The 25724-nt window shown below is 53.1% G+C and overlaps 2 protein-coding genes across 2 annotated transcripts; both read right to left on the bottom strand.

Annotated features, from left to right (window-relative positions):
- Nucleotides 1-5580: 5580 nt before the first annotated feature.
- MFSD5 (major facilitator superfamily domain containing 5) lies at nucleotides 5581-7822 on the bottom strand. The gene is made up of 2 exons (XM_082850671.1): nucleotides 7766-7822; nucleotides 5581-7169 (listed from the first exon to the last, which is right to left on the bottom strand). The coding sequence occupies exon 2, from the start codon at nucleotides 7149-7151 to the stop codon at nucleotides 5799-5801; it is 1353 nt and encodes a 450-aa protein (XP_082706797.1). The 5' UTR covers nucleotides 7152-7169; nucleotides 7766-7822; the 3' UTR covers nucleotides 5581-5798.
- A 5648-nt stretch (nucleotides 7823-13470) lies between these two features.
- On the bottom strand, nucleotides 13471-13983 carry LOC309968929 (uncharacterized protein; the record flags this gene model as incomplete). The annotated part of the gene is made up of 1 exon (XM_082850444.1): nucleotides 13471-13983. The coding sequence occupies one exon, from the start codon at nucleotides 13981-13983 to the stop codon at nucleotides 13471-13473; it is 513 nt and encodes a 170-aa protein (XP_082706570.1).
- Nucleotides 13984-25724: the final 11741 nt, after the last annotated feature.

The following is a 25724-nucleotide window of genomic DNA, read 5'->3' as shown; positions in this document are numbered from 1 at the left end:
GCCTCCTTCTCCTCCTCTTTATCTTCAGAGCTCGGAAAGAGTTTAAATTTGCAGACAAGGGAAATAGGTTAGATAACAAAAAGAACTTACTTGGAAACTCGCAGTTTGGGTTACTAGGAAAAAAGGGTATAGCCTTTCATGGAATTCTTTAAAAATATAGTTTTCCGGGGCCACTGACATGAGTACTGTGGCGACTTCCAGCTCTCTCTGCCTTCCAGCCTTGCTCCTTGCATCAGTTGGATTGTTTGAGGAAGACAGAGGATCTTCTTGATGGGGGATGGAGGGTAGAGGGGTGGGGTGGAAGCTGTGAGTTACGACGGGAAACTCATTCACTGGGATATTTCGCAGTTTTTAATCGCTTATATTCGGTAAGTACTAACTACTTCCCCAAACATACACGTTCACTTGGCTCTGCTTCTCTTCCCTTCCTCCAAAGAATTCAGTTCACAACTTTGGGTCTTCCAGTTAGCTTTTCCCTGATGAACTCTATTAACTCATCCTTCTCCATTATTGGTTTTCTTCATCATCATCAACCTCTTTTAGGAGCTGAGAATCTAGCAGGGAAGACTATTTAAAAACAAACAACAAAAAAAAGCAATGACGAAGACTCTCAGCGTTGTAATGGTAGTATTGCTGCAGGGGCTAAATGTGTATGATACATCAGTTCTCTCAGTACTCATTTCGTCTTGCTTACTCCTTAGCAGTCAGTGCTTTGACAGTGTTCTAGGACTTTTTCCCTATGTATATCTACTTGATTCTCCTCAAGGGCAGAAAACATCCTTTTTTTTTTTTTTTTAAAGATGTTGGGGGTAGGAGTTTATTAATTTAATTATTTATTTTTGCTGTGTTGGATCTTCGTTTCTGTGCGAGAGGTTTCTCTAGTTGTGGCAAGCGAGGGCCACTCTTCATCGCGGTGCGCGGGCCTCTCACTATCGCAGCCTCTCTTGTTGCAGAGCACAGGCTCCAGATGCGCAGGCTTAGTAGTTGTGGCTCACGGGCCTAGTTGCTCCGCGGCATGTGGGATCCTCCCAGACCAGGGCTCGAACCCGTGTCCCCTGCATTAGGCAGATTCTCAACCACTGCGCCACCAGGGAAGCCCTAAAACATCCTTTTTTTATGCGTCTTCTACTTCTAACAAGAAGGAAGTTCTATAGAGATCAAAAAGTGCTGACAAGGGACTTCCCTGGTGGACCAGTGGGTAAGACTCCTCATTCCCAATGCAGGGTGCCCAGGTTCGATCCCTGATGGGGGAACTAGATCCCGCATGCATGCTGCGACTAAGAGTCTGCATGAGGCAACTAAAGATCCCGCATGCGGCAGCAAAGATATGCCACAACTAAGACCCGGTGCAGCCAAAATTAATTAATTAAATGGTCCACATTAAAAAAAAAAAAAAAAGAACTATGATAAAACTGAAAAAAAAAAGTGCTGACCAATGTGAATTTGAGTCACATAATTCAATCCCTCACTTGAATCCCTGATGTTTACAAAGAGACGGTACGGGACAGTGAAAAGAGCTTTCAACTTGAGTTTGGACAGAGGAGCCAGGTTCTAGTCCCAGCTGAATTTATTATTAATCTGTGAAATGGGGTAGTAACATCTAGCCTCGCTCCCTGACAGGGATTCTGCCAGCCTCAACTAGAACAGATATGAAATGCTTTCCAAAGGCCCACTGAGGCTTCGCAGCCGTTAAAAGGCGTGTTTTATATATAATGACATATGAAGATGCCAGAGATACATGAGTGATTGTTATAGTCTTCCTATGGATTTCAATCGTTTTAAAGAGAGAAAACCAAGATATACTTTTATGTAAAAAACAAGATATACTTTTATGTAAAAAACAAACAAGTTGCAACATGAAAGCTATGATTCATTTTTATTAAAAAGCATTCTATCCACTAGACTATAAACATTTAACAGTGGTATGAAGAGCAGGCTTAAGGGAGCCTATCATTTTTTACATTTTGTATTTCTATATGTATTTATATTTGTAATATATTTATACATCAATATAAATATATGTATTTTAACATTATATACACATGTATTTACATTCACATATTTATATTAAATATATATTTCTGTATTTGCATTTGACTCTTACAATGAGCCCATATTACTTTATTGTTAAAAATAATTATTGGGCTTCCCTGGTGGCACAGTGGTTGAGAGTCCCCCTGCCGATGCAGGGGACACGGGTTCGTGCCCTGGTCCGGGAAGATCCCACATGCCACGGAGCGGCTGGGCCCATGAGCCATGGCCGCTGAGCCTGCGCGTCTGGAGCCTGTGCTCCACAACGGGAGAGGCCGCAACAGTGAGAGGCCCGCGTATCGCAAAAAAAAAAAATTATTAAAGCAAATGTGACATATTTTTATAACATTAGGTCTGATCCCAAGCATGACAAACTTTTGTTTGTCTAATAATTCTATTCTGTGGTTCTGTGGGGAAGTGGTGGCAAAAAATAATAAAAACAACAAGGAGAACCACAGGATTGGGGTTAGGGAAAGTGTGTTGGGGAGTGGAACCTAGACCCAGCCAAAGGGTCATGGCTATTCACTGGGGGTAGCCATTCCCCTCCCTGAGCAGGGACTGAATTTCCAGGAAAAGGTCATTCTCCAGCCTCAGAACGCAGTACTGTCCTCATGACCCAGTCCTCCTGCCTTCTTGTCCATTGGCTCCTGGTTCCTTGGGCTGTTTCTGTTCTCCTCAGGATCACTTAAATGCTCCAAATAAAATAATTATATATCCAGCTGGATGGAAAGTCAGAAAATCAGGAGCCTCTCTTAGTGAAAGATGGTGGTGTGTATCAAGTCTGACACCAAGCTGACCTTCCCACTTGAGGAAGAGGAAATGAGTTCAAGTGGAACACACTGACACCCTCCTCAGCTGCTCACATACCCCAAAGTAGAAGGCTTCTCAGATAGCTTGATCCTGCTCTCTGGGCCAGGACCAAGGATAAACACTGCTGGGAATCACCCAACCACTGGGATGGGTTGGAAAGTCCTACACCCCATTACAGTCCCATCCACTCATTCTCACACCCAAATCTGGCTAGGCTCAGCTGGATTGAAAAAGTTAAACAATAAAATATGAAAGCAAACACTTATATAGTACTTACACTGGGGGCCAACTGCTGCTCTAAGTGCTTAATTTAATCCTCACATGAGCCCTAGGAGTAGAAACTACACCATCATCCCCATTTTATAGACGAGGAAACTGAGGCACAAAGTTGAACCCAGGCAGTCAGGCTCTGACTCCATGCTCTTCACCAGTTCCCTCTGCTGCCTCTCAGCAAGGCATCACAAGCAGCGTTTTGCAGGCAGCATGCGCCTGGTGAAACAATCCCTCATTTGCCCCATATGGGTAAATATCCAAAGGTGGGCCAGGTGGCCACGGCTAAGTGCTCCCACACTCTTGCCCTTCTCCAGGGACAGGGCTCAGGAGGAGGGAAGAGGGCTAGAGGGGGAAAGGCAGGTAGGTGAAGACCCAGGGGACAGAGTCAGTACATGCCATATAGAAGGGGTACTGCGCAGACAGCAGGAGGCAAGGTTTGGCCTTGGCTTTGCCATCCACTTGCTACATGCCCTTTATGTGGGTTTTCCTCTTGGGTAAAAAATTTCACCAGCACCTAGTAATACAGTGCATGGCATATAGTAGGTGCTCAATAAAAATATGTTTAAGGCTGACTGGACAATCTCTAAGATGCCTGTGAGCTCTTCACACCCGATGAGTCTTGACAAGAACCCTCCCCACTCTATCTGCTACCAGCTCCTTTGAAGAAAGCTCAGCAGGGACAAAGCTAAGGGAAACTCATTAGTCTGTCTCCTCTACCCCCCCATTTCCCTATCACTTAGGAATATGGGGCCCCCTCATGCTTCCATCAGTAAACAATTACTGTCATCCAAAACAACAAATCATTAACTAGGCTCTGGATTCTAGTCTAATAGATTTCCCAAATGGGCGGCTCTTGAAAAGCCACGTGTGAGCTAGCCTGTCTCCTCTCCAGACATTTACTGAGCACAGCCACGGGCCAAGCCCCCACTTGTGTGTATATATATGGGGGAGGCAAGGGCAAATAGGACACAATTTCCTCCTGTCTTCAAGGAGATCATACTGTGGTAGAGAGAGACGGAAAGTCTACAAATAACTAAAGTACATCGAGGTCCAGCTCCACAGGGCAGAAAGGGGAAGTGGAGTTACTGCAGCAGACTCTGTTTTAGCCTCAAGATGGGGGAAGGAAAAGATATGTTTTTTCATACTTAACCTCAACTTCTATTCCCTGCAGGCTGGGTGGGGGAATGTGTTTTTTCCCTTGTCTGACTAGGGACCTGAGACCACCACTCTTCCCTCCCCCTTGGCCTCACCCTGCAGGAGCACATCCACCCCACATTCCTCCTACACCAGGTGATACTATCTCGCCACACAGGTTTGGACCTGCAGCTCTTGGAAAGTCTTGCGTCTTCCTGTCTGGGAAGTAGTCTAGGACCCACGGAAAGGTCATCAACCTCTTTTCCAGACAGGTAGGTCCCTCATGCCCACCTCAAGCACATTCCAGGACACACCCTTGGGCCTACCCTCCCTCCATCCCCACCCTTCTTAACTGCTGGCTCTGCTTCCCCTGAGAAGCCCAGGTTTGGGTGGGAGGAGGAAAGGCAGATACAATCGGAGGTGAGGCAGGGAGGGGCTCACAGAACTGGTGTTCCCACTGGTACTGTTTCCTGCCCTGATGGCTCCCTCACCCTCATTCACTCTGGGTGGGGAAGAGTCAGGTACAGACAAGATCCCAGTCCCTCATCCATTCACTGCTCTCTCTCCCTGGCAGCCCTTCACTTGGGTTTCATGCAAGGATACAGGAGCTGGTGGACCCGGTGATGCTGGACAAATGGTGCCTCTACAGCCGCAGAGGCAGAAGGCAGACAGCACACATGTGCTGAGCTGCAAGCTTGCTCCTGAAGGAAGGCTCTGGATTTCCCCCAAGGGGTGGTCACAGACGCAGCTCAAGCCCCTGGAATCTTTGCTCAGTGGCATGGGCATCCACCCCATGTGCTCCAGAGACTGCCTCACCCTGGATGTGGAGCAAGGTGTTTGCTTGGCAACCGGGGAGGGTGCCTGACCCCAGAGTAACAAGATATAGAGGATCAAGGGGCCTCAGGCATTTCCCACCCATTTCTGTTGAGAGGCAATTCCACAGCTCTCAGTTTAAGCTGGAGGCAGTCTTAGGCTCTTTTTTCTTTGCGGTACGAGGGCCTCTCACTGTTGTGGCCTCTCCCGTTGCGGAGCGCAGGCTCCAGATGCGCAGGCTCAGTGGCCATGGCTCATGGGCCTAGCCGCTCTGTGGCATGTGAGATCTTCCCAGACCGGGGCACGAACCCGCGTACCCTGCATCAGCAGGCGGACTCTCAACCACTGCGCCACCAGGGAAGCCCTGGAGGCAGTCTTAGAGAGGCTAGAACTACAAACCTTCTGCTGGTAACCCCACCTCTCACCTCACAACCTCCAGCTGCCGTCTCATCAGAACTACTGAGGTGGGTACAGGTGAGGATGAGTAAATCAAATCGATGATCAATTAAAAGTGTTTATTTTTAAGTAGAAAGGGGGAAGAGAGTGACACAGAGGCAACTTTTGGCATCTTCTTTCCGGGCCATCACCCCCATGTGCTTCCCAACCCAAAGCACTGGCAGGAGGGGCCCCAGGACAGGATGAGGGGCCAGACAGTCGCAAAGTCACAGAGAGATCTGTACAGCCCTGGAGAGGTGGGATTCAAGGGTCCATCCCAGCTCCCTCGTCCTGGAACAGGATTAGAGCTCAGGGGCATAGGGCTCCCCGGTGGGTGAGGGCACCCGCAGCTCAGCATCATGCCTGACCACGGTGAAGAGCCCCACCACCGCCAGCAAAGCCATCACCATAACGGCGGAGCAGATGCTGAACATGTTCCGAGTGCCCGTTTTGCGATCGCTGTCATGGAGGACCAGAAGCCCCAAGCAGGCCAGTAAGTGCAGGGGCACCCGGAACCAGTTGAGGACACCAGCTTGCTCTGTCTCAGGGATCACTTTTCTCCGCAGGAAGCCCATGCTGGGAAAGTACAGCCCACAGGCTAACTCGATAAGGAGGAAGGCTATAAAGGACTCCACTGGACTTTCCTGGCCTGGGCTGGTAGAGAAGGTCAACATGAAGAGGGAGAAGACGACGATGAGGACAGCGAGGGAGACTAGGTGCATGGGCTGAAGGTGGTACCTCTTGGAGGTAGCGATGCGGTACAGAGAAGAGCCGAGTAGGCTGGCTGCCATGAAGCTGGAGAAGATGATGCCCAGCGGGGCCCCATGTGGGTCCAGCACAGGCGTCCAGAGGAAGACAAAGATGAAGATGACACTCTCAAACAGGGCCTGAATGGTGCCTAGCAGCAGCACACGACGGTCCGACAGGAGACAGCGCAGACCCCCAGCACAGGTCCTGGGGAAGGCACGCTGCCGACCGTAGTTCTCTCCCCAGTTACGGAGGGCCAAGGCCCCAGCCAGAGCCAAGAGAGGGATGGCAGCCACAAAGGGTGCCACAGGCCCCAGGCCCATCCAGCAGGCCACGGCCTCAGCTGCCACACCTGCCACTACAGCCAGCACGTGATTCCAGAAGGCAGCTCGGGCAAAGGTAGCCGGGATCCACTCTGCGGGGAAGTCATGCCGTTCCACATGCTCGTGGATGTACCAGGCCTCAAAGGCCGAGAAGAGCAGGGCTGTGGACAGCCCACCAAGTGCTCGGCCCACCAGCAGCACAAAGTAGTCCTGAGAGAGTTTGGTTAAGCAGCAGAGAGAGTAAGTGAGGGAGAAGAGGACACAAGACTTTTTGCGACCCAGCCAATCCACAAGGGAGGAGGCCACCAGTCCAAAGAGGACTGTGGAGGCAAGGCCGCAGACATAGAGGATGGCGATTTGTCCCTCCAGGAAGTGGTAATGTTGATAGAGTTTATAGAGGTAGGGGGCCTGGAGCCAGTCAGCCGCCAGGGCCAGGAAGTAGACCTGATAGAAGTCCAGTTGAAACCGAAGGAAGGAGGGATTGCTGCAGGCTCTTCCAGAGGGCTTAGCCCGGCATCTTGACAGCTCCAACCCCAGGCAGGAGGCCAGGAGGACCACAAAGGCAAGGTAGGCAGTCACCAGCATGGCCGGCCCCCGGAAGACCTAGGGAGAGAACGGGGCTTCAGAGTCACATCCATTGCCCGGATAGCGCCGTCAAGGAGCTGCGTGTCTAAGCAGAAGGCAGCTCCACCCAACCCCCGCTGCCACCTGCACTTCCCCACCCCTCAACTCCACTCCCCCGGAGCTCAGACCAGAGGGACCAGCTGGGTGGGTGGCAGGAGTGGCCCACCAGAGCGGTCTCCAAGGACACTGTGCGGCAGGGAAGGGGTGGGAGAGGGGAGAAGATTGAGCATTCGCCCCATCCTTGCCTGGTATAGCAGAGAGGGAGTTCCTTCACTAATCCCAGCCCTGCAGTTAAGGGGCTGCTGCCCTCTCCCACAGTAGCTTATGCATACAATACTTCCTTCTGTTACCTCCCATCCTCTTTGGGGAGCCCGTTTTTGCCCTCAATGTCTCGTCATCTGTCCCGGGCATCCCTACCGCCCGCGCGGGCCTCTCGAGTTGCTTCTGGGTCACGCGCGTGCATCTCAGATTCTCCCTCCTCCAGGTCAGGGCACCCCCCACACACACACAATGCGCCCCTAGTCCCTGCCCAGCGCCGCCACATCCGCTCGCGCCTCGCCCAGACACCATTTCACCTGCTGCCCCGGTCTGCGGGGACGCTCCGGACACGCCCGGCTCCAGGCCGCCCGGCCGCCCTGCCCGCCCTGCCCGCTCTGCCCGCTCTACCTCCGGCTCGGGTTCCCCCAGCGCGCCCGCCCCTCACAGCCTGCTTCCGGGAGCCTGGGAGCCCTCTGGCCGCAGCCATGATGGGTCCCGTCACGTGACGGGGGCGCGGCGCTCAAACCCCGCCCCTACTCCGCCCTCTTGCTCCAACCGGGGCGCTGAGCTCCGGACGCCTGCTGGGGCTCAACAGGAGGCGGTGGTGGTCGCTGCTCCGGGTTTGCCCCTGTCAGCTGCCCTCTCGTGACACCCGCTCCTTCGACTCCTGGATACCTACGGGGCCCCCTGGAAGTAAAGACACAGTTTCTGTCTCTTCGTCCGTGCCCTGGGTTAGGGAGCGCAGCAGTGTCTGGGAAAATGCCAGCAGTACCGCAGAGCTGGCGCTCGAGCTTCTTGAGGAACATCGCCGCCCCAAGCCGAGACAGGCTCCTCGCTTCCCTCCTCTCCCGGAGTAGTGACCTCCAGGCCAGAAGTCAGTATGGCCCAGACACCTGAGGGAGGCAGTGTGGTGTAAAGGACTTGGACTTTGGTTTGCAGACGGCCAAGGCTCAAATCCCAGCCCTGTGGCCTCGGGCAAGCCATATGACTTCTCAGTGTCCCAGTTTCTTGGTCGACAGTCATAGGAGGGCAGCGCCCAAAGAAAAAAGGCTGAAGTTCAGTGGCAGTTAAGGGTTAAGAATTTCAGCCTTGGAGCCGGATGCCCACCCTCTGCCACTTACCAGCTGTGTTACCTTGGAAAGGTTATTTAAACTCTTTCCAGCCTAGTATTATCGCCTCAAAACCCTCCAATGGCTTCCCATCTCACAAAGCATAAAATCCAAAATCACTCTAATGGCCTACAAAACCCTCTGTCCCCTGTTCCACTGCTACATCTCTGACCTTATCTCCTACCATTCTCCTTCCTACGCCTTCTCCATCTATACTGTCTACCACCAGGGCCTTTGCACACTGATGCCCTGTAAAGTTCTGGTTCTTCTCCCAGATATCCACATGGTTCCCTCCCTCAGCCCCTGCAGTTCTGTCTTCAAGTGTCACCTTATCAGAGAGGCCTTGCTTGGCCAACCTGTTTGAAAAATCACCACCACCTCTGCCACAGTAATCCACCTGCTTCCCTACCAACTCTCTATTCTCCTTTGCTGCATTTTCTCCATAGCACTTAACACCATCTGGCACACTATATATTTTGCTTATTTACTATTTCCTCTCCCTACAGATTTTCATCTGTTTTGTTCACTTGTATTCCCAGTACTTAAAATGGTTAATGGTACATAAAAACATTCAATAAATATTTGATGAATAAATGAATGAATAATACGTGTAAACTACTCTAAAAAGTGCTGGTCTTTATTAGCTGGTAACACTTATCAAACAGTTATTATGTACCTAAGTTCTGTCTTAAGAAGTCCTGGGCCAACTGCTGTAGATGAATTGTTTAACTGTCACAACAACCCTTTAGGTAGTTACTATGATTATCCTTCAGAATTGGAAAGGTTAAGTAACATGACTAGAGTCACATGGTAAGAGGTAGAGTCAGAACTGGGACCCAGATCTTTCCAGTTCCACACTCATGATTTCTAAGAAGATTAAATGGGTTCACCCACCTGCACAGGTGATTAGCAAATGTTGGTTTTCTTTTTAAAAAATTTGTATTTATTTTTGGCTGTGTTGGGTATTCGTTTCTGTGCGTGGACTTTCTGTAGTTGCAGCGAGCGGGGGCCACCCTTCATCGCGGTGCGCGGGCCTCTCACTGTCGCGGCCTCTCTTGTTGCACAGCACAAGCTCCAGACGCGCAGGCTCAGCAGTTGTGGCTCACGGACCTAGTTGTTCCGCGGCACGTGGGATCCTCCCAGACCAGGGCTCGAACCCGTGTCCCCTGCATTGGCAGGCAGTTTCTCAACCACTGAGCCACCAGGGAAGCCCCTGTTGGTTTTCTTTATACTAAAGTTTGGAGGGTAGAGGGTGGGAGGATCTGGAATTATAACTTGAGAAATACTTTCTTATGATAAAGTAAACAGCTGAGATTTATATCCTACAAGTTCCAAGTTGCCTTTATCCCTAACTGGCAAACTTCTAGAGAGTAGAAAAGGTATTGGTTCCCATGCATTTGTCTAGAAACACGAAGACTCAAAAATCATGATTTCCCAAGGTCATTCAGTGAGTGAGGGCATGAGGGATCAAAATGGCCTTCTATTCTGATCCTGGACTGAAACCCCTTGAACTCCTGACACCCAGTCTCTCAGTTCCTGGTGGTCTTTTCTTTGAGGGAGGAGGTCATCCTGAATGAAGGCAGGGAGTGGGACAGGATGGCCTTACGTGCTTTGTCTTCTGTTTTCCAGGATGGAGGCCAGTGCTCTCCATTATTGAGTTGCATTTTGCTCAGAAGCACCTGACAAAGAGAGACTTTAAGGAAGATTACATTATTTTGGGTTACTTTTATTGTAGGACCTATTCAAAATATGTTAACTCTTTAAGGTTCCCCTGGCCCCTCGAAGCTGTGAAGCACAGCTGGGAAATGTGCCAGCTGAGCAGCAGGGGACTGAAGGGGATAAAGGACAGCCTGGGAGTGCAATTCCATCTCTAGGACACACTCCTAGTAGAGGGCAAGGAGGGCTGGGGTCTCTGTGTGGGGAGTCACAGGGGAAGTCTGGCTTTCAGGGCAGGTGGGGAGGATGCTCTGGGAATTACTAGGAACCATGCTTACCAGAGGAGCATCATTTAAAACCTCTGTTATGAAAATGTTCAAACATACATAAAGGTAGAGAGCATAGTTCTATGAAACCCTATATACTTAATTCAACAATATTGATTTTTGTCCCTTTGTTTCTTCTCCTCCTTTCTTTCTTTTTTCGTTTGCCAAAATACTTAAATACATCACTTCACTCCATACTCAGTGTGCATCTGAAATACAGACCTTTTCCTACATAACCTCAAAGCCATTTTCACATTTAACAAAATCAGCACAGATTCCTTGGCATTGTAAGTACTCAGTTCATAATTAAATGTTTCCAGCAATCTAAAAATGTCTCTTTACAATTGGGTGGTCCCAATCAGGAACCAAACAAGGTCTCCCCACCACCACCACCAGCCATTGACTAGTTGAAGAAATCCAGTCAGATCTCCTTTAGAATGTCCCACGTTCTGGATATGTTTTCTCACTTCCTTGTTTTGTCATTTAATTTGTTCCTCCACCCCCCATATTTCTCATTAAATGGAGGTTAGCTCTAGAGGTTTGATTAGAATCATGTTCAGTTTTTTTGTTTGTTTCTTTGTTTGGCAAGAGTCCTTCACAGGTGGTGCTGAGTGCTTCAGATTGCATCACATCAGGAGGTACACGGCATGTGGTTGTGCCATTTTTAGCGATGCTAAGATTCATCAGTGGGGTCAGGTAGTGACAGCCTTATTCCTCCATTGTAAAGTTCTCCATCAACCACCATCCTTGGTTTCATCCATTGACGATTCTTGCTTTGATCAATTATTTCATTAAGGGGTTGCAAAATGGTGATTTTTCTAATTCCATATTCCTTCTACATTAGCTGGAGTTCTTCTGTAAGTAAGAAGTTTTCTCCACCACTTAGAGCTATTTGGCCACCCTGAAATATAAGTTACACAGGACAGGAAGCATAAATGCATAATTCTTTTTCTTTCTGGTTGCCAATTTTCAGAATATGAAGTTGGGAGAAAAACTTCATTTTTTAAAAGTTTTGGGCTTAGAGCTGAGTAGGGATGGATGGCCTGCACAGTGGGCAGGGGAAGAAGGGTCTATTCTGGTAGCTCTGTCCAGCCCTCACTCATTCCAGGGCATGGGGTGTTTGGGGGACAGCTGGACAATGGAGGACTTGGTGTCCTGGCCCTTGAGCAGCAATGAGATGGGCATGACATAGGCCTGGTGTGCAGGCAGCTGCAGGACCCAGAGAGAGAGAGAGAGAGAGAGAGAGAGAGAGAGAGAGAGAGAAAACCAGATTTTGGGGAGGCAGAAAGAGAGGTAGGAATTGAAAAACAGCTGGACCCAAAAGACAGGAACAAAGACAGAAAGAGAAATAGAAATGGAAGAGATCGAGAATGACTTGCACCCAGAAGCAGAATAGGACAAAGGAGAGAGGCAGGAGGTGAATCAAAAGACCAAGGAAGAGGAACTTCCCTGGTACCGCAGTGGTCCCAATGCAGGGGACGTGGGTTTGATCCCTAGTCCAGGAAGATCCCACATGCAGTGTAGCAACTAAGCCCATGTGCTGAAACTACTGAGCCTGCGCTCTAAAGCCTGAGCTCAACTATTGAGCCTGAGCTCTAGAGCCCGAGCCACAACTACTGAAGCCCCTGTGCCTAGAGCCCACGCACTGCAACGATGAGTAGCCCCCGCTCTCCACAACTAGAGAAAGCCCACAACGAAGATCCAACGCAGCCAAAAAAAAATTTATTTAAAAAAAAAAAAGGAAGAAAACAAGATTTTAAATTGGATGGGGAAAGGGAGGGACGAGTGGGGGAAACAGATGTAGAGATACAAGTTAGGTGAAGGCAGAAAGTCCAGGTGATAGAAACAAGGAAACAGAAATGGAGAGAGTGGTGTAGAAAGCTAGAAGGAAAGATAAGCAGAAGGATAAACAGAGATAGAAAGGAAAGAACAAAGGGTTCCAGAGAAGGAGGTTGAGAAAGAGAAGATTGAAACAGACCAGTGTCAGAGAACTTGGGGAATGTGGAGGGGTGCTTAGGGGCTCTCAGCTTAAGATCCAGTCCCACGCAGACGCCAAGGTCTATCACTTCCAGCTTCCTCTTGGTGGCTTCTCCAAACCCCCAGCCCCAGCCCCAGCCCCAGGGACAGGGGACTTATGACTAGCTATGTGTGGATGGGATCACTGGGACCCTGAGTCAAGGGTTCCCAGCTTCCATCATCCCCCTGCCAGATGAGCATGGATGTAACAGATGGGATTATTGCTGGAAGATTGAGGTCATGTGGCTGGGCGAGCACTCAGAGATTTGAGAGATAAGACATCCAGGTAGAGCGCGCCAGGTTCCTAGAAGCAAAGGACCATGAAGGATGTCATGATATCCAAGGGGAGGGAGGAACCAAGAATTCTCTGCTCAGCCTCTTCTTCTGGTCCAAGAGCCATTGACCTTCCTTACCAGGCTCATGATGAGAGGTAAGGGATTCAGAGATTCTTGGGTCATTTAGGGATATGGGTGGAGGTCCACAGGGCAAGAAAAGTGGTCCCTGGACAAAGGATCCCCTGTCGCCTCTAGAGGAAGAAGCCATCTCATCCACGCAAACTGCAGAGAAGATGAGCCAGGAAGGGTCTCCAGGGGAGGGTGACCAGAGGGGAAAATGGCCAACTTGCTCACCTTCAGGGGCTGTGGGAGAGGCTCTGAGAAGAACACGTTCCATTCCAGAAGTTGCGGAAGAGGAGGTTCTGGAACCAGGGAGAGCACGCCCAGAAACTAGCTTCAAAGCAGACGTCCCGGGACTGAGGAGGAGGCCGGGGGATCTCAGCAGCCAGCCTCCTCTCCCTGCCTGGGTGAGGGGTCCAGCTGATCCTTCTCCGTCCTCCAGAGCTTCTGCCTCCTCCCTGAGGAAGCAGCTGCAGAAGTGCCCTGAAGACTGGCAATCTCTCAAGGGGCAACAGCCCAGCTAGACTAATAGACAGTGTCGAGAGGTGCGGTGTCCCCTGAAGCAGCAGCTGCAGCGGCCGGCGGAGCCTGGAGGTCCCCGGGCAGCCCCCCGGCCACGGCCACAGCTGTCACTGCAGCCCAAGCAGGAGCTGGAACAGGCGGCTTGACCCCTGGAGCAAGGGTACATGGGGCAGGGAGAGGGGTGGCAGCAGGTCAAATGCGGAGCAGAGCAGGGGCTGCAGGAACTGAGGGGACAAGTCAAGGGCGGACAGGCAGGGCAGGGAGGGCAGGGGCAGGTACAGGGTGGGCCAGGGAGGCCGGGACAGGAGGGGCAGGGAGCTGCGTAATAGGGATAGGTAGTGCAGGAGCAGGTGGGAGGGGGACAGCCAGGGCAGGGGCAGGCACAGGGAGAGGGGGGGCAGGACAGACAAGGGGAGGCAGCTGGTGGGCCGTGCCCGGAGGGTGGAGGGGGATGTTGGTGGCTGGCCTTCTTGTTCCGAGGCCCCAAACGTAGGCCCAGAGAGAAGTCCATTCAGCTGCAGGAGCGGCCAGGCTGGGGGGTTGGGTGAAGGGGAGGGCAGGGGTGGGATCAGAGGGGGGACAGTGGGGAGCAGGGGTGTGGGCAGGATTAAACTTAAGCCACTGCTGAGCTTCTCTGAGCCTGCAGCAGCTTAGACTTCCCCAGCTAGCCCTCTGCTTCCCAGCCTGCCTGCTCCCCTCCCCTCCACTGAGAACCCACCAAGGGCACCAGACCAGAGCACGTCCTCCAAATAGCATGTGCACTTTCATGCCTCCAGTCCTTTGTTTCCGCTCTTCCTTCTGCTCCCAGTGCCCTTTCTCTTTTCTCCACCTGGCGAGGTCCCATCATCTCTGAAGTCTTCCCCTTTATTCAATCAGAAAGTATTTCTTGGGGACTTCCCTGGTGGCACAGTGGTTAAGAATCCGCCTGCCAATGCAGGGGACATGGGTTCGAGCCCTGGTCCAGGAAGATCCCACATGCCGCGAAGCAACCAAGCCCACGCGCCACAACTACTGAGCCTGCGCTCTAGAGCCCGCGAGCCACAACTACTGAGCCTGTACTCTAGAGCCCGCATACCACAAATACTGAAGCCCGCGCGCATAGAGCCCATGCTCTGCAACAAGAGAAGCCACCGCAATAAGAAGCCTGCGCACTGCAACGAAGACCCAATGCAGCCAAAAATAAATTAATTAATTAAAAAAAAAAAAAGTATTTCTTGAGCTCCAGGCACCTGACACCTGCCCATCACTCTCCAGCCCTGAAGGCCAGAACGGCTGCTTCAGGCTCCCATATGGTCCCTAGAGGAGACGTCGGGAAGCAGCAACAGCACCAGCAGATGCTCTGAGACTCTGAGACTGAGCCAGGGATGTTGGTGGGAGCTGGCAGGGGAGGGAGGAAGCCTAGGTTCTGGGAGTTTCCAGACAGGGCAAATCCCAGGTGTGAGGGTTGGGGGAGGGGCTGGCTGTCTCTGGGAGCCTGACAACCAGCCTGGACAATTATTATTTGAGGGCCTGTCATGCAGCAGGCACTGGCCATGGGACAGAGCAACACAGCTTACTTTAAAGTGAGGGGTGGGGCAGGGTGGAGACAAAAACCAAACAGGTAAACAAACAAAGGTAAACAAACAAATACATTAGCTTACTTCAGAGCATGGAAACGGCTATGAAAAAAACAGGGTGGGGGCTTTCCTGGTGGCGCAGTGGTTGAGAGTCCGCCTGCTGATGCAGGGGACACAGGTTCGCACCCCGGTCCGGGAAGATCCCACGTGCCGCGGAGCGGCTAGGCCCGTGAGCCATGGCCACTGAGCCTGCGCGTCCAGAGCCTGTGCTCCGCAACGGGAGAGGCCACAACAGTGAGAGGCCCGCGTACTGCAAAAACAAAACAACAACAAAAAAAAAACAGGGTGATGTGATGACTCAGAGAGGTGGACCCTTCAGGAGGGGCAGCTAGACAGCCCCCAAACAGTCAGCTATGATGGCCCTTAAGGGTTTGGGAGGAGATAAAAGCACTGGCAGGAACTTCCCTGGTGGTCCAGTGGTTAAGACTCTGAGTTTCCAACCTGCATGCCACGTGGCAAAAAAAAAAAAAAAAGTGCTGGCCGACCAAGGGAGAGCTGCTTGAGGCTGAATGGAACCCAGGTGGCTGGACTACGAAGAAAACTAAAGCTGAGAAGGGTATAAGGAGGGCTGGAGGTTGCAATAGAAGATTCAGTGGTCAGGGAAGGTGCCAGTGAGAAGTGACATTTTAGCAAGGACCTGAAGAAAGTGAGGGAGAGAGCCATGGAGATAGCTAGTGGAAGAACATTCCAGAGAGGGGGGACAGCAAGTACAAAGAGCAAAGGGGAGAGTCACATGGCACAGGCAGAGAGCCAGGTAGAGGCCCTGGGAGCCACGGCAGTGACTTGGATCTTATTCCAAGGAAAAGAGAAGACCACTGAGAGTTTTAGGTAAGAAAGGTGTATGGGTCTTCTTGATCCTACACCTGCCCCTGGTTAGAACGTTCTGCTTCCTGTGTAACTGATACAACCATTTTGGAAAACAGTTTGGCATTATCTGGTAAAAATTGAGATTTCCTGTATATACATTTTGACTCTTAGTTTTACGGCCTAGAAGAACTCTTGCATGTATGTACTGGGAAACACACACAAGAATGTTCTTAGTGGCATTATGATAGCCCAGACTGGAAGCAACTCAAACTTTCACCAACAGTAGAATAAAAAAATTAATTGTGGTATATTCAAGCAACTGAATGCTCTGTAACAATAAAAAAGACAGTTATGTGCAACAATTTGGATCTCTCTCACAAACAAGAAGTTGAGCAAAATAAGTACGACACAAAAGGGTAATACAGTGTCATTCCGTTTACATAAACCTCAAAAACAGGCAAAATTAAGTAATATTGATTACGGATGCATACATAGGTGCTAATTCTATAAAGAAAAAGAAGGAAATAATTATCACAAAAGTCAGGATGGTGGTTACTTCTTAAGGGAGGGAGGGGATGATGGGAGAGTCACATGGGAACTTCTGGAGCAGGAAGTACTCTATTTCTTGACCTGGATGCCAGCTGAGTAGGTATTCGCTTTATTCCAATTTATTCTGTACACTGTTCATAATATATTTCTTTACTCTTTCAGAAAGAGGAAATAGAAGTACTGTTTCTTTCTCCACTCCATGCCGCCTCATTCAAATCATTATGCTGAAGTTAGATACTGCCTAGTTCATACACCTATCTTTCCCACCAGACCTTGAGTCAGCAACCTTCCCTGTCACTGGTCTGGCACCTGTCCGGGCCTGGCATACAGCAGATGCTCAATAACTGTTTTCTGAATTGGATTGAACTGAACTGATTTTTTCCAAGTCTCTCATCTCATGGAGAGGTGGGCAGCTGCAGGAGAGGAGGAAGACTGTCGTGGTGAAGAGACCTCAGGACCACCAAGACCTAGGTTCCCATCTTAGCTCTGCTATGTGCTAGCTGTGTGATGCTGTTGGGCAAGCTGCTTAACCTCTCTGGTTCTCAGCTCCCTCCCCTGTGATGGGGTTGATAATAACTGCTACTTCTCTGGACTGCTTTGTGGATTAAATGAGTAACGTACATGCCCTAGCACAACGCCTGGCACATAGAGATGGTCAACGAAGGATAGCTTCCCAGCACCCTCCCCCCAGCCCCACATCTTTTCTTCGAAGGGGTTCACTAGAAAGGGCAGCCAGACATCAAATATGGTCCCAGAAAGTGGGCCCACATCCTCAGGGCCCCTCAGGGCTAAGGCGGAGATGTAGTCTGGAGGAGGGCTGGCAGACAGGGAGATCCCACTGTAAGTGAACAGAACCCAGGCTGTTGGTGGGAGCTGGCAGAGGAGGTAGGACACCAGGGTTCTGGGAGTTTCCATCCAGGAGAAGTCCCAGGTGTGGGTGCAGGGGTGCCAGGCCTGCCCCACCCAACACTCTGGCCCCAGGGCATGTAGGCACAGGGAGGAAAATGGGTCAGAGCAGGGCTGGAACTTAACCCCATTGGTCCCATGACCTCTTTGCCAGCTCCGGAGGAGGCATGGCCACAAGAAGCCTGCTCCCTCCTCCAAAGGACCCTCCATCCCTTTTCTTCAGAAAGGAAGAAGCTTGGAACCTCGGTGTCTGGGCAGGAGGGGCTGGAAGCCCCCCAGTGGACAGAGGAGAGATAACCCCATAACCCGGGATGGAGGTTCTGTACAAAACGGACTGCTGCACCCACCCACACCGGGCCTGGCCGCCACCTGGGGCAGTCAGCTCACAAACTCCGGGCAACTGTGGAAGCAGACATGCTCCTCATTCCAGGGAGTGGAACAGGTCAGGGCTGGATCCCAGAGGGGGAGGGTGCACGGTCAAACAGATCAGAGTAGAAGGGTTTTCTATCTGGTGAGGCTCCAGCCAGGCAAACTCAGGAATCCCTCACCCTGAGGGATTTGCCAACAATGTGCGGCCTTGTTTTCTCTATGTAATCTCGGGCCTATGCCTGTGGATTCCTCCTCCCTATCTGTGCCTCTGTTTCCCTTTCTGGAGGAAGAGATGAAGGAGTGGGTGGAATCATTCCAGGGCAGGATCACCAGGTGTCCCAGGGGCCTGCTTTGGCCATTAGGAGGTGCTTACCATCCCTCCCTTGTAGCATATCAAAATCCAGGTGAGGAGGGACCTTCTTCTTTCTGGGGGAGCAGGGTGGCTGGGAGCCAGGACCCTGATTCCAGGGCCTTTGCACATACTCTTCTGCTGTCCTCCCTTCTCTCTACTGCCCCCCCACCCCCCCGCAAAACTCTTTTCTAATCTCCTTGGCTGGGGGAAAAGACTCTTCCACTATCCATTCTCACAGCACCTTATACCTCTCCACGCTGGTTGTCACTTGCAATTTTGTGGGTGATTTGTTTCATGTCTGACTCCTCTACCAGACTATATATAAGCCCGCAAGGGCAGAGACCATACCCAGGGCCTAGCACAGTGCTTGGCATATAGTGGATGCTTAATGAAGATTCATTGAATTAATGAATGGTGCATGTTCAGGGAAGAAATTCCTAGAGTTGTTTAGGCCAGTCCTAAAATGCTGTGTTTCAAAATCAAGGCCTTATTCTATGTGGGGATCTGGGCGGCTCTGAGGCTGCTAAGTATCTTCCACACACAAACTCATTCACCAGGAGAACCAACAAACTGGCAAGCAGCAACATAGGCCTGACACAAGGGGTGGCACGGAGCAAGCACCCGGGCAAGGCTGGCACCAGCCTCGGCACGGAGCAGGCCTAGGGGCAGGAGGTGGGAGAGGAGGGGAGGAAGGGAAAGAAGACACACGTTGTACGTGTTTTCCTCACGCTCTCCCTGGGTGCCTCTGGTCTCCAAGCCCCGATGGTACTTCTGTGCCGTAATAATGTCCTTGGGGGTTGTAACATAGCTCCCCCCACCTCCCAAAGACATCTGCCAGCCACCTCTGAGCGTGGCCTAGGACATCCTCCCCGGACCAGCCTGGGCATGGGGAAGTTGCCTGTTCAGCATCCTGATGCTGATGGGGAGCCGGCAAGGGTGAAAATTAGGGACGGGCAATACGGTAAATCAGGGCAGCTGGGACAGATGTGTGGATCCTTTTCCTCTCCTCACAATCTCTCCTTTTGGTCTTCGTGATGAAGGGAGCAAAGGAAGCCTGGTCCTAGGGCCCCCAAGATATCATTTTCTCCAAGTTGCCAGGGTGACCAAGTGAAGCAACCACAACAGAGCAAAGCCTAGAACTGGGGATGACCCAAGAGAAAGAGAAATGAGGGGAGCTCTCGCTACCAGTTTCCAGAGTGGGAGACCCCCTTCTCCAGCTTCCTCCGAGAATCCCTGGACAGGGCACAGGCGGCAATGCAAGATGGAGAGAAGAATCTGAACCTCTCACAATGCCCCTCTTCTCTGCTCCCCAGTCTGCCTGTTTGGTTTGACTTCCAAACCGCTGCAGCCCACAGACCCCAGTCATTGGGTCCTGGGGAGAGGCGGGGGCGGAGGCGAGGCAATCCCGAGGGGAGGGGCCGGCACAGGGCGGGTCTTCCTGGGCATCGCCCCCTGGCTGCTGTCGTTGGCTGGGGACCGTACAGGCTGCCAGAAGGGCGGAGCCACAGTTACCAAGACAGATGGACAAACACCCACCAGAGACAAAGACAGAGGCAGACAGACAGACAAACCAAGACAAAGAGGAAGGCAGAGACAGATGGAATTCCAGACCCGCTCTCTCTTTCCAGGCTACCCAAGAGCTGTGTCCCCCGTTAGCTTCCCTGGCCCCGTTTGCTACCCCGGCTGCATAGTCTCAGAGCTCTAGCTCTGGGGGACCAGACCCTGAGCCCCTCTAAGAAGGAGAAGGGGAAGAGTTGAGAAAGGGCTACCCAGCAGGGAGAGCGTTCCAGGGGTGGGTGGTGTCTGGTTCTGTGTCAGGATGCCCGGCCAGGGGCCAGGGAGGGAGTGGTGCTCTCACCCGGTTCATGAGGACAGGAGACTCATTCACTGTAAACCAAGTGCAGATGTGCTGGGAGAGGGAAGGGGAATTAGGGCCACACTCACGAACCGCAGCTGGGCCCGCCCTCCTTCCGCCAGCTACCACCACCACCAGGGCAGGAGGGGTTAACTTCGCAGGCTCCTGACGGGGATCCCTGCCACAAAGGCTGAGTGCCATCCCACCCCAGCCTGGACGCCTCGGTCCAACTCTCCGACACCCGCCCCTCTCACGCTGCTGAGAGCTGCTCCCAGGGTAACCAAGCAAAGTCAACAGCAGCCAGGCCACCTGGGGACAGGACCCTGGAGTACCTGTTCCCGGCTCTTCCCACCCCTAGTGTGAAAGGGAGGACCTTGTCTGCACCCCATCAACGGTTCCTGTTCTCCTGAGAGAGCCACAGCAGGCCCCTCTTTCCTCTCCCCTTCGCCTGACTCTGGCTACCAGAAGTGGCCTTTCCCTTTCCCCGGAGGGAGGATACCTGGTCCCTAGGGTGGCAGTGAGGACAGAGCAAAGTAATTCCGGTATGGGAAACGTGACGTGACCAAGACTCAGTGTCCCCAGTGCTGGCCACCCCAGAACTGTTGCTGGGGAAGGTCCCTTGGGCGCATCTCTCCAGCCGAGTCCAGCCCCCACTGCTACTGCTGCCCTTCTCCACTTTCTGTCTCCCACCCTAGCTCCTGTAGGAATGTTGGAGCTCCATGTATAGAGCTTGGACTCTTCTCTTGCTCTGTCCTCAGTAGAATGGACGCTGACGTCCCGGGGTTCCTACTCTAGGACTGAGAGTCTGTGGTGGTCACATTGAAGTCAGAGAAATGTCCCCATCAGACCCTGACACTGACACTGGTTGCGCGTGCCTGCACACACACACACACGCACACGCACACGCACACGCACACGCGCGCGCGGCTGGAGTCAACAACATCTGTGGTGCACCCAACAGGCAGGCAGGCAGGCTCTAGGTAAGGCAGACACACACCCCCGACTTGGGCTTTCCCCCTCACACCCAGCCCCAGGCTCCTTCCACTCCCAGCTACAGTTCCCCTTGCCCTCCACCCCAGCCTAAATGTAGGCAGCCAGGGACCCAGAAGCCCTAGCCCAAGCTTACTTAAGGCAGGGTGACAGGGAAGAGGTCTTGAAGCCCGGGACTTAGCATCCGCACAACCTCCACTAGTTCAACCAGTTTGCTCTTGGGACCAAAGGACAGGCTGGGGTAGGCAAGCGGAAGTGGAGCCTACTTTGACCTGCAGGGGAAGGCTAAGCAAAGGGTAAAGACAGTGGCATCCGCTCTGGCATATCCCTGCGCGGTCACTCCACCCCTTGGGGGGACGTGGATACAGCCCCCCACTGCCTACCCAGCAGAGGTACGGAAACTGGCCTCCGTGAACCACAGCCCGGCCAGAGGACTCAACCAGTCCCCCCAAATGGCAGGAAGGGGAAAAGTGCCAGAGAGAAAGGGTAGCATCATGGGCCCAGGACACTGACCTCTTCTGCCAGCCTTGCCCGGCCTCCCGGGGACGGAGCCAAGGAAGCCCAGCAAATGGGCGGGACAGAGACCCAGGCGTCCTGGCCCGCCCCGCCCAGCCCCCCTCCCACCCACCCCGCCGCCCCCCCGCCCCCCAGCCCCAGGGCACCGAGGAGGGAGCCGGGCAGGGGCAGGCGGCAGGGGAGGGAGGAGCGAGGGCGGGAGGGGGAGGAGGGAGCCAGGCTGGGAGGGATGTGGGGGGGTGGGGAGGGAGAAAAAGAAAGAAAATATTTTCCGTGTCCCCGCCTGCAGAGTCAGTGTGCGGTTTGGGAGAAAATGTGTCGGATATTTTGGGGCGGTCACGTGGGCGGGCGGGCTCCGAGAGGCCCCGGGACCGTCCCAGCCTAGAGTCTGTGCCCCCCCAGAGCCCCCCATCACCGAGAGCCCCTGCCACTGCGACGCTCTATCCCCGCGACCGCCCGACGCCGGGACCTCGGGGCTCGGCGGCCTCCCTTCCCCCTCCCTCCCCCTCCAGGTGAGTCAGGCGGGGAAGCAGGCTCGGCCGCCGCGGACGCCCGGGTCCTCCGGTGAGGTGGGCCGGGGGCGGGGGCGCCGGGAGCCACGCCGGCTCAGTTCCTCCCCGCGCTGGTCCGGCTATCCGCAGGGGTGGAGGGGGACTTCCTGCCCCGACTTGGGGGTCAGCCCTGATGTGGGAAGGGAATGGGGAAGATTTTAGACAGGCTGGGCTGGGCTGGGCTTTATCCACCCTTCACTGCGGTGAGTAGTCGGGCAGAGCTTTGAGGGAAGAGTCTTCAGCCAGGGGCCTTCTATCCTATGTTTGTGCCTTGAGTGTGAGGGCAGATAGGGTCCCCTCCTGCGGGGAAGGTCCACCATCCGCCTCCCCTGAGGCTTTCCCTGGGGAATCCGAGGGGAGGATTTCTGGTCCGCGCTGATCCTTCCCTAGTGGAATGCCACAGCTTGGACAACAGAAGGGCGAGGAAAAGGTCCAGAGGCAAGTGATTCTGGCCGTCTGGGTCCAGCAGTTTGGAGAGACAAATGGATAGGATAGGGGTCTGTGAAGTTGCTTTGAACCGCAGTGCAGGATTCCCTCTCATATCCGCAACCTTGGGTGTGAGTCCAGGCTCCCTCCAGCCAAGGTCGGGGGCTCCTCTGGAGTATTCTTGAGGGGAGCCCGAATGGTACAAAGGAAGAACAGGGAGACTGGGGCAGGGACCTGGGAGTTCCAGTCCTGGAGCCTCACTGACGCTGCCTCACTGTCTCTAGCACTTACAGCCCAGTTCCCTCAACCTGACCCAGTTTGTAGGAGGGAATCTCTGCAGGTGGCCAGAGAGTAAGAGTATGCAGGGTTGGGCAGGGGGTGAGGTGGGGTGGTGGGCAAGGGAGCCCGAGGAGGGGCCCGTAGGGCAAGAACCTGAGATGACTGTGCCCCTTCAGGGCCCACATCCAGGGCAGCTACCGTCCGAGTCCTCGGGTCTGAGGCTCCTGCCCTTACCCCTTACCATCACTCCTCAGATGCTGACTGGGGGTTGAGGACCACAGGCAGTGTCCCATATCCTGGAGGCGAGAAGATAGAGGACAGGGAAGGGGGCAGGAGGCAGTGTGTGAAGGGTGCCTGGAGCTTGGGTATCCCAAATAGGGAAACACACACTCACACACACATGTACACACACGCCGTGGCTTAGAGCCTAATAGGCAGCACAGGGCACACACCCCCGTCCCGGCACACCCCCACCCCCTGGCTCAGAAAGCCACCCAACTGGCACCTCCAGTTCCCCCCTCTGCTCCACCCTACCCATGCCCTCTGATGCCCACACACATTCCACCGGCCTTGCCTGCCTGCCTCCTGGGTACTGCCCCTCCCTGGGGCCAGTGAGGTAGAGGGAAGGCACCTGGTAATGGGAGGTGGAGACTCAAGGGTCTGGACTCCCCCAAGGGTGGCACGAGGCCAGGGAAACCCAGCCCACTGTTGCCTCCCGGGGAGCAGGCTGGGGGCCCAGGCTAGAGCAGAGGATGCCTGGGTTCTCTGCCCAGGCTGGGGATGGGGTCATGGAAAAAGGTGGTCGTGTTTATACAGAGGGGAGGGGGGCAGCGGGTGGAGTGCAGCCGACAAGGGCAGCTTTGTTCCAGGCTCTGGAGCGGGCAGGACAGCAGAGAGACGCCCCCCCACCCCCACCGCCTCCATCCAGCAGCCCCCTTCATCCATGCCCTCCCCTCAACTCCACCTCAGCTCGAAGAGAAGCAACTTCTCAAGGGCCCCTTTCCCCTGGTCAGCCCCCCTCAGTCTGAGGTGGCATCTTGGGAGGAAAGAAGTACATTCTCCCTTCCTCAGGTCCCCCAAAGTACCAAGACCTCTGGGTCCCTAGTTTAGGATTTCCTTTTACGCTGTGTGCCACTGTCTTCAATTCCTTGGTCCCTTCCTCTACCCAGGACTTAGGACCCTCCCCTTCCCTTCCTAGCCAAGGCAGAAAACCAAGGCTCAGAAGTGGGATGCATCTCTGTCCCCTCCCTCTGTTCACTCAACTCTCAAGTTCCTTCTCTGAGGCAAAATAAGAGGAAGGCCAGGGAGAGCTTGGCTCCCTCACAGCTTCATTCCTCCGTAAGGACCAGGAGCCCGAGCATCCCTCTCTGGGACCCTCGCAGTCCTCCTGCCCCACCCCCAGGTCTCTGTTTCCCACCCGCAGGTGAGAAGCAAAGATAGGGAGTGCTGGAGCCCAGAGCCGGGTTCTCAGTCTAAGCCAGCCTGGGGAAGATGGGGTGGGGGGGACCTCTAGTAGCTTCTCATCCTTAGCATTGGAGGGGTTAATCCACCTGGAATGTGGCCCAGCCTGTTGAGCTATGGCCCAGGGGCCTCAGGGGCCCGGACGCCTGGCTCTACCTGGGCTTAACCTGGGACAAGGACTTCAGGGAATAGGGGAAGGTAAAGGAGGTGGCTCCTGGGGGCTCATAGCTCAGACTTTTAGGGCTTGGGGAGACACTGGGCTGAAGAGTCAGGGTGCTGGGGAGCTGGGTGGTGGCTAGTGAGGGACTGAGTGAAGGGTGGCGGCTTGGGGTCTGAGCTCCTGTAACCTCCATCCAGTTTACCCTCAGGAGCTTGAAGGCCAAGGCAGATGAGAGATAGAAAAGGAAGGAAGAAAAAAAGCAGAGGTACAAAGACGGAGCGATATTGATCTTAGAAGCAAAGACTGATGGAAAGAGATGCAAAATACCCATCACCTACTTCTGGGCCTGCCCACCCCAAGGACTCTGTGATTCACTCTCTCTCGGCCCTTCTCTGTCCTTCTTCATCTAGCCCATTATGGTTCCGGCTGGTAGAGGAGGCCTGCAGGCTGGGGTGACTCTCCTTCCCCAGCCCCTAGCTCCCTAGACAGGTGGGTAGTTCTGAGGCTCCTGGGAAAGCCTACCTTTCCCATGTCAGAGCATCAGGAGGGGAACCACCTGCCTGGTCCTAGGATTCCCACTTCCTCTTTCCCTCCTTCCCCTCCCCCTCCCTTGGGCTCAGGTTAAAAACCTCTGAGGTCAGGTTACATTTGAGGGAGGGGAGGATGTAGGGAGGGCTTCCTATAAGCAGAGGGCTCAGGAAAGAGAGAGAAGAGATGGAGAAGCAAAGTAAACTAAGGACAGGGAGAGGAGCTTCTTAGCATCATACCTGGGACACAGCGGGGCTTCCATTAACCTCTGTGGATTTGAGGAGAGGTTAGGGAGGGAGGGATAATTGGAGACAGAGACAGAATTGGGAGGGGAAACCGGGAGAGGGAGTATTGAGGAAGGTGGAAAGAAAGGAAATGCAAATTAAAAGAGAGGTATGGAGGAAGAGAAGGTACAAAGAGAAAGAACCGGAGACATTTATATAGCATTTAGTATGTGCCCTATATTATTCTAGACACTTTACATATGGTAAATTATTTAAGCCTCCTAATAACCTTATGAAGTGAGGCTTATTATGATTCCCAATTGACAAAGGAGGGAACTGAGGCCCAGAGAGATTAAGTAACACTAATACATCCAAGGTCCTGCAGCTGGCAAGTGGTGGGGATCAATTCAGGTAGTCTGGCTCCAGAGTCTGTGTTCCAGAGAGGTGTAACATTTTTTAACAAAAATGTTAAAACAGATATGTTTGCTTTCTCCAGGATGGTAGAGAGTTTGAGTCTGGGCTCTACTCTTTACAGCCATGTGACCTTAAACTAGTCCCTAAACCTCAGTTTCCTCATCTGTGAAATGGGAATCTTAATTCCTACTTCACAGGGTTGACGTGAGGGTTAAATCTAGTGTCCAGCCCATGGTGGTGTGTAATGGT

The sequence above is a fragment of the Leucopleurus acutus genome, assembly GCF_964270905.1.
Source record: "Leucopleurus acutus genome assembly, chromosome: 11".
NCBI lineage: Eukaryota > Metazoa > Chordata > Mammalia > Artiodactyla > Delphinidae > Leucopleurus > Leucopleurus acutus.
The sequence above is the reverse complement of the archived record's forward strand: the minus strand, read 5'-3'. Positions and strand labels throughout refer to the sequence as shown.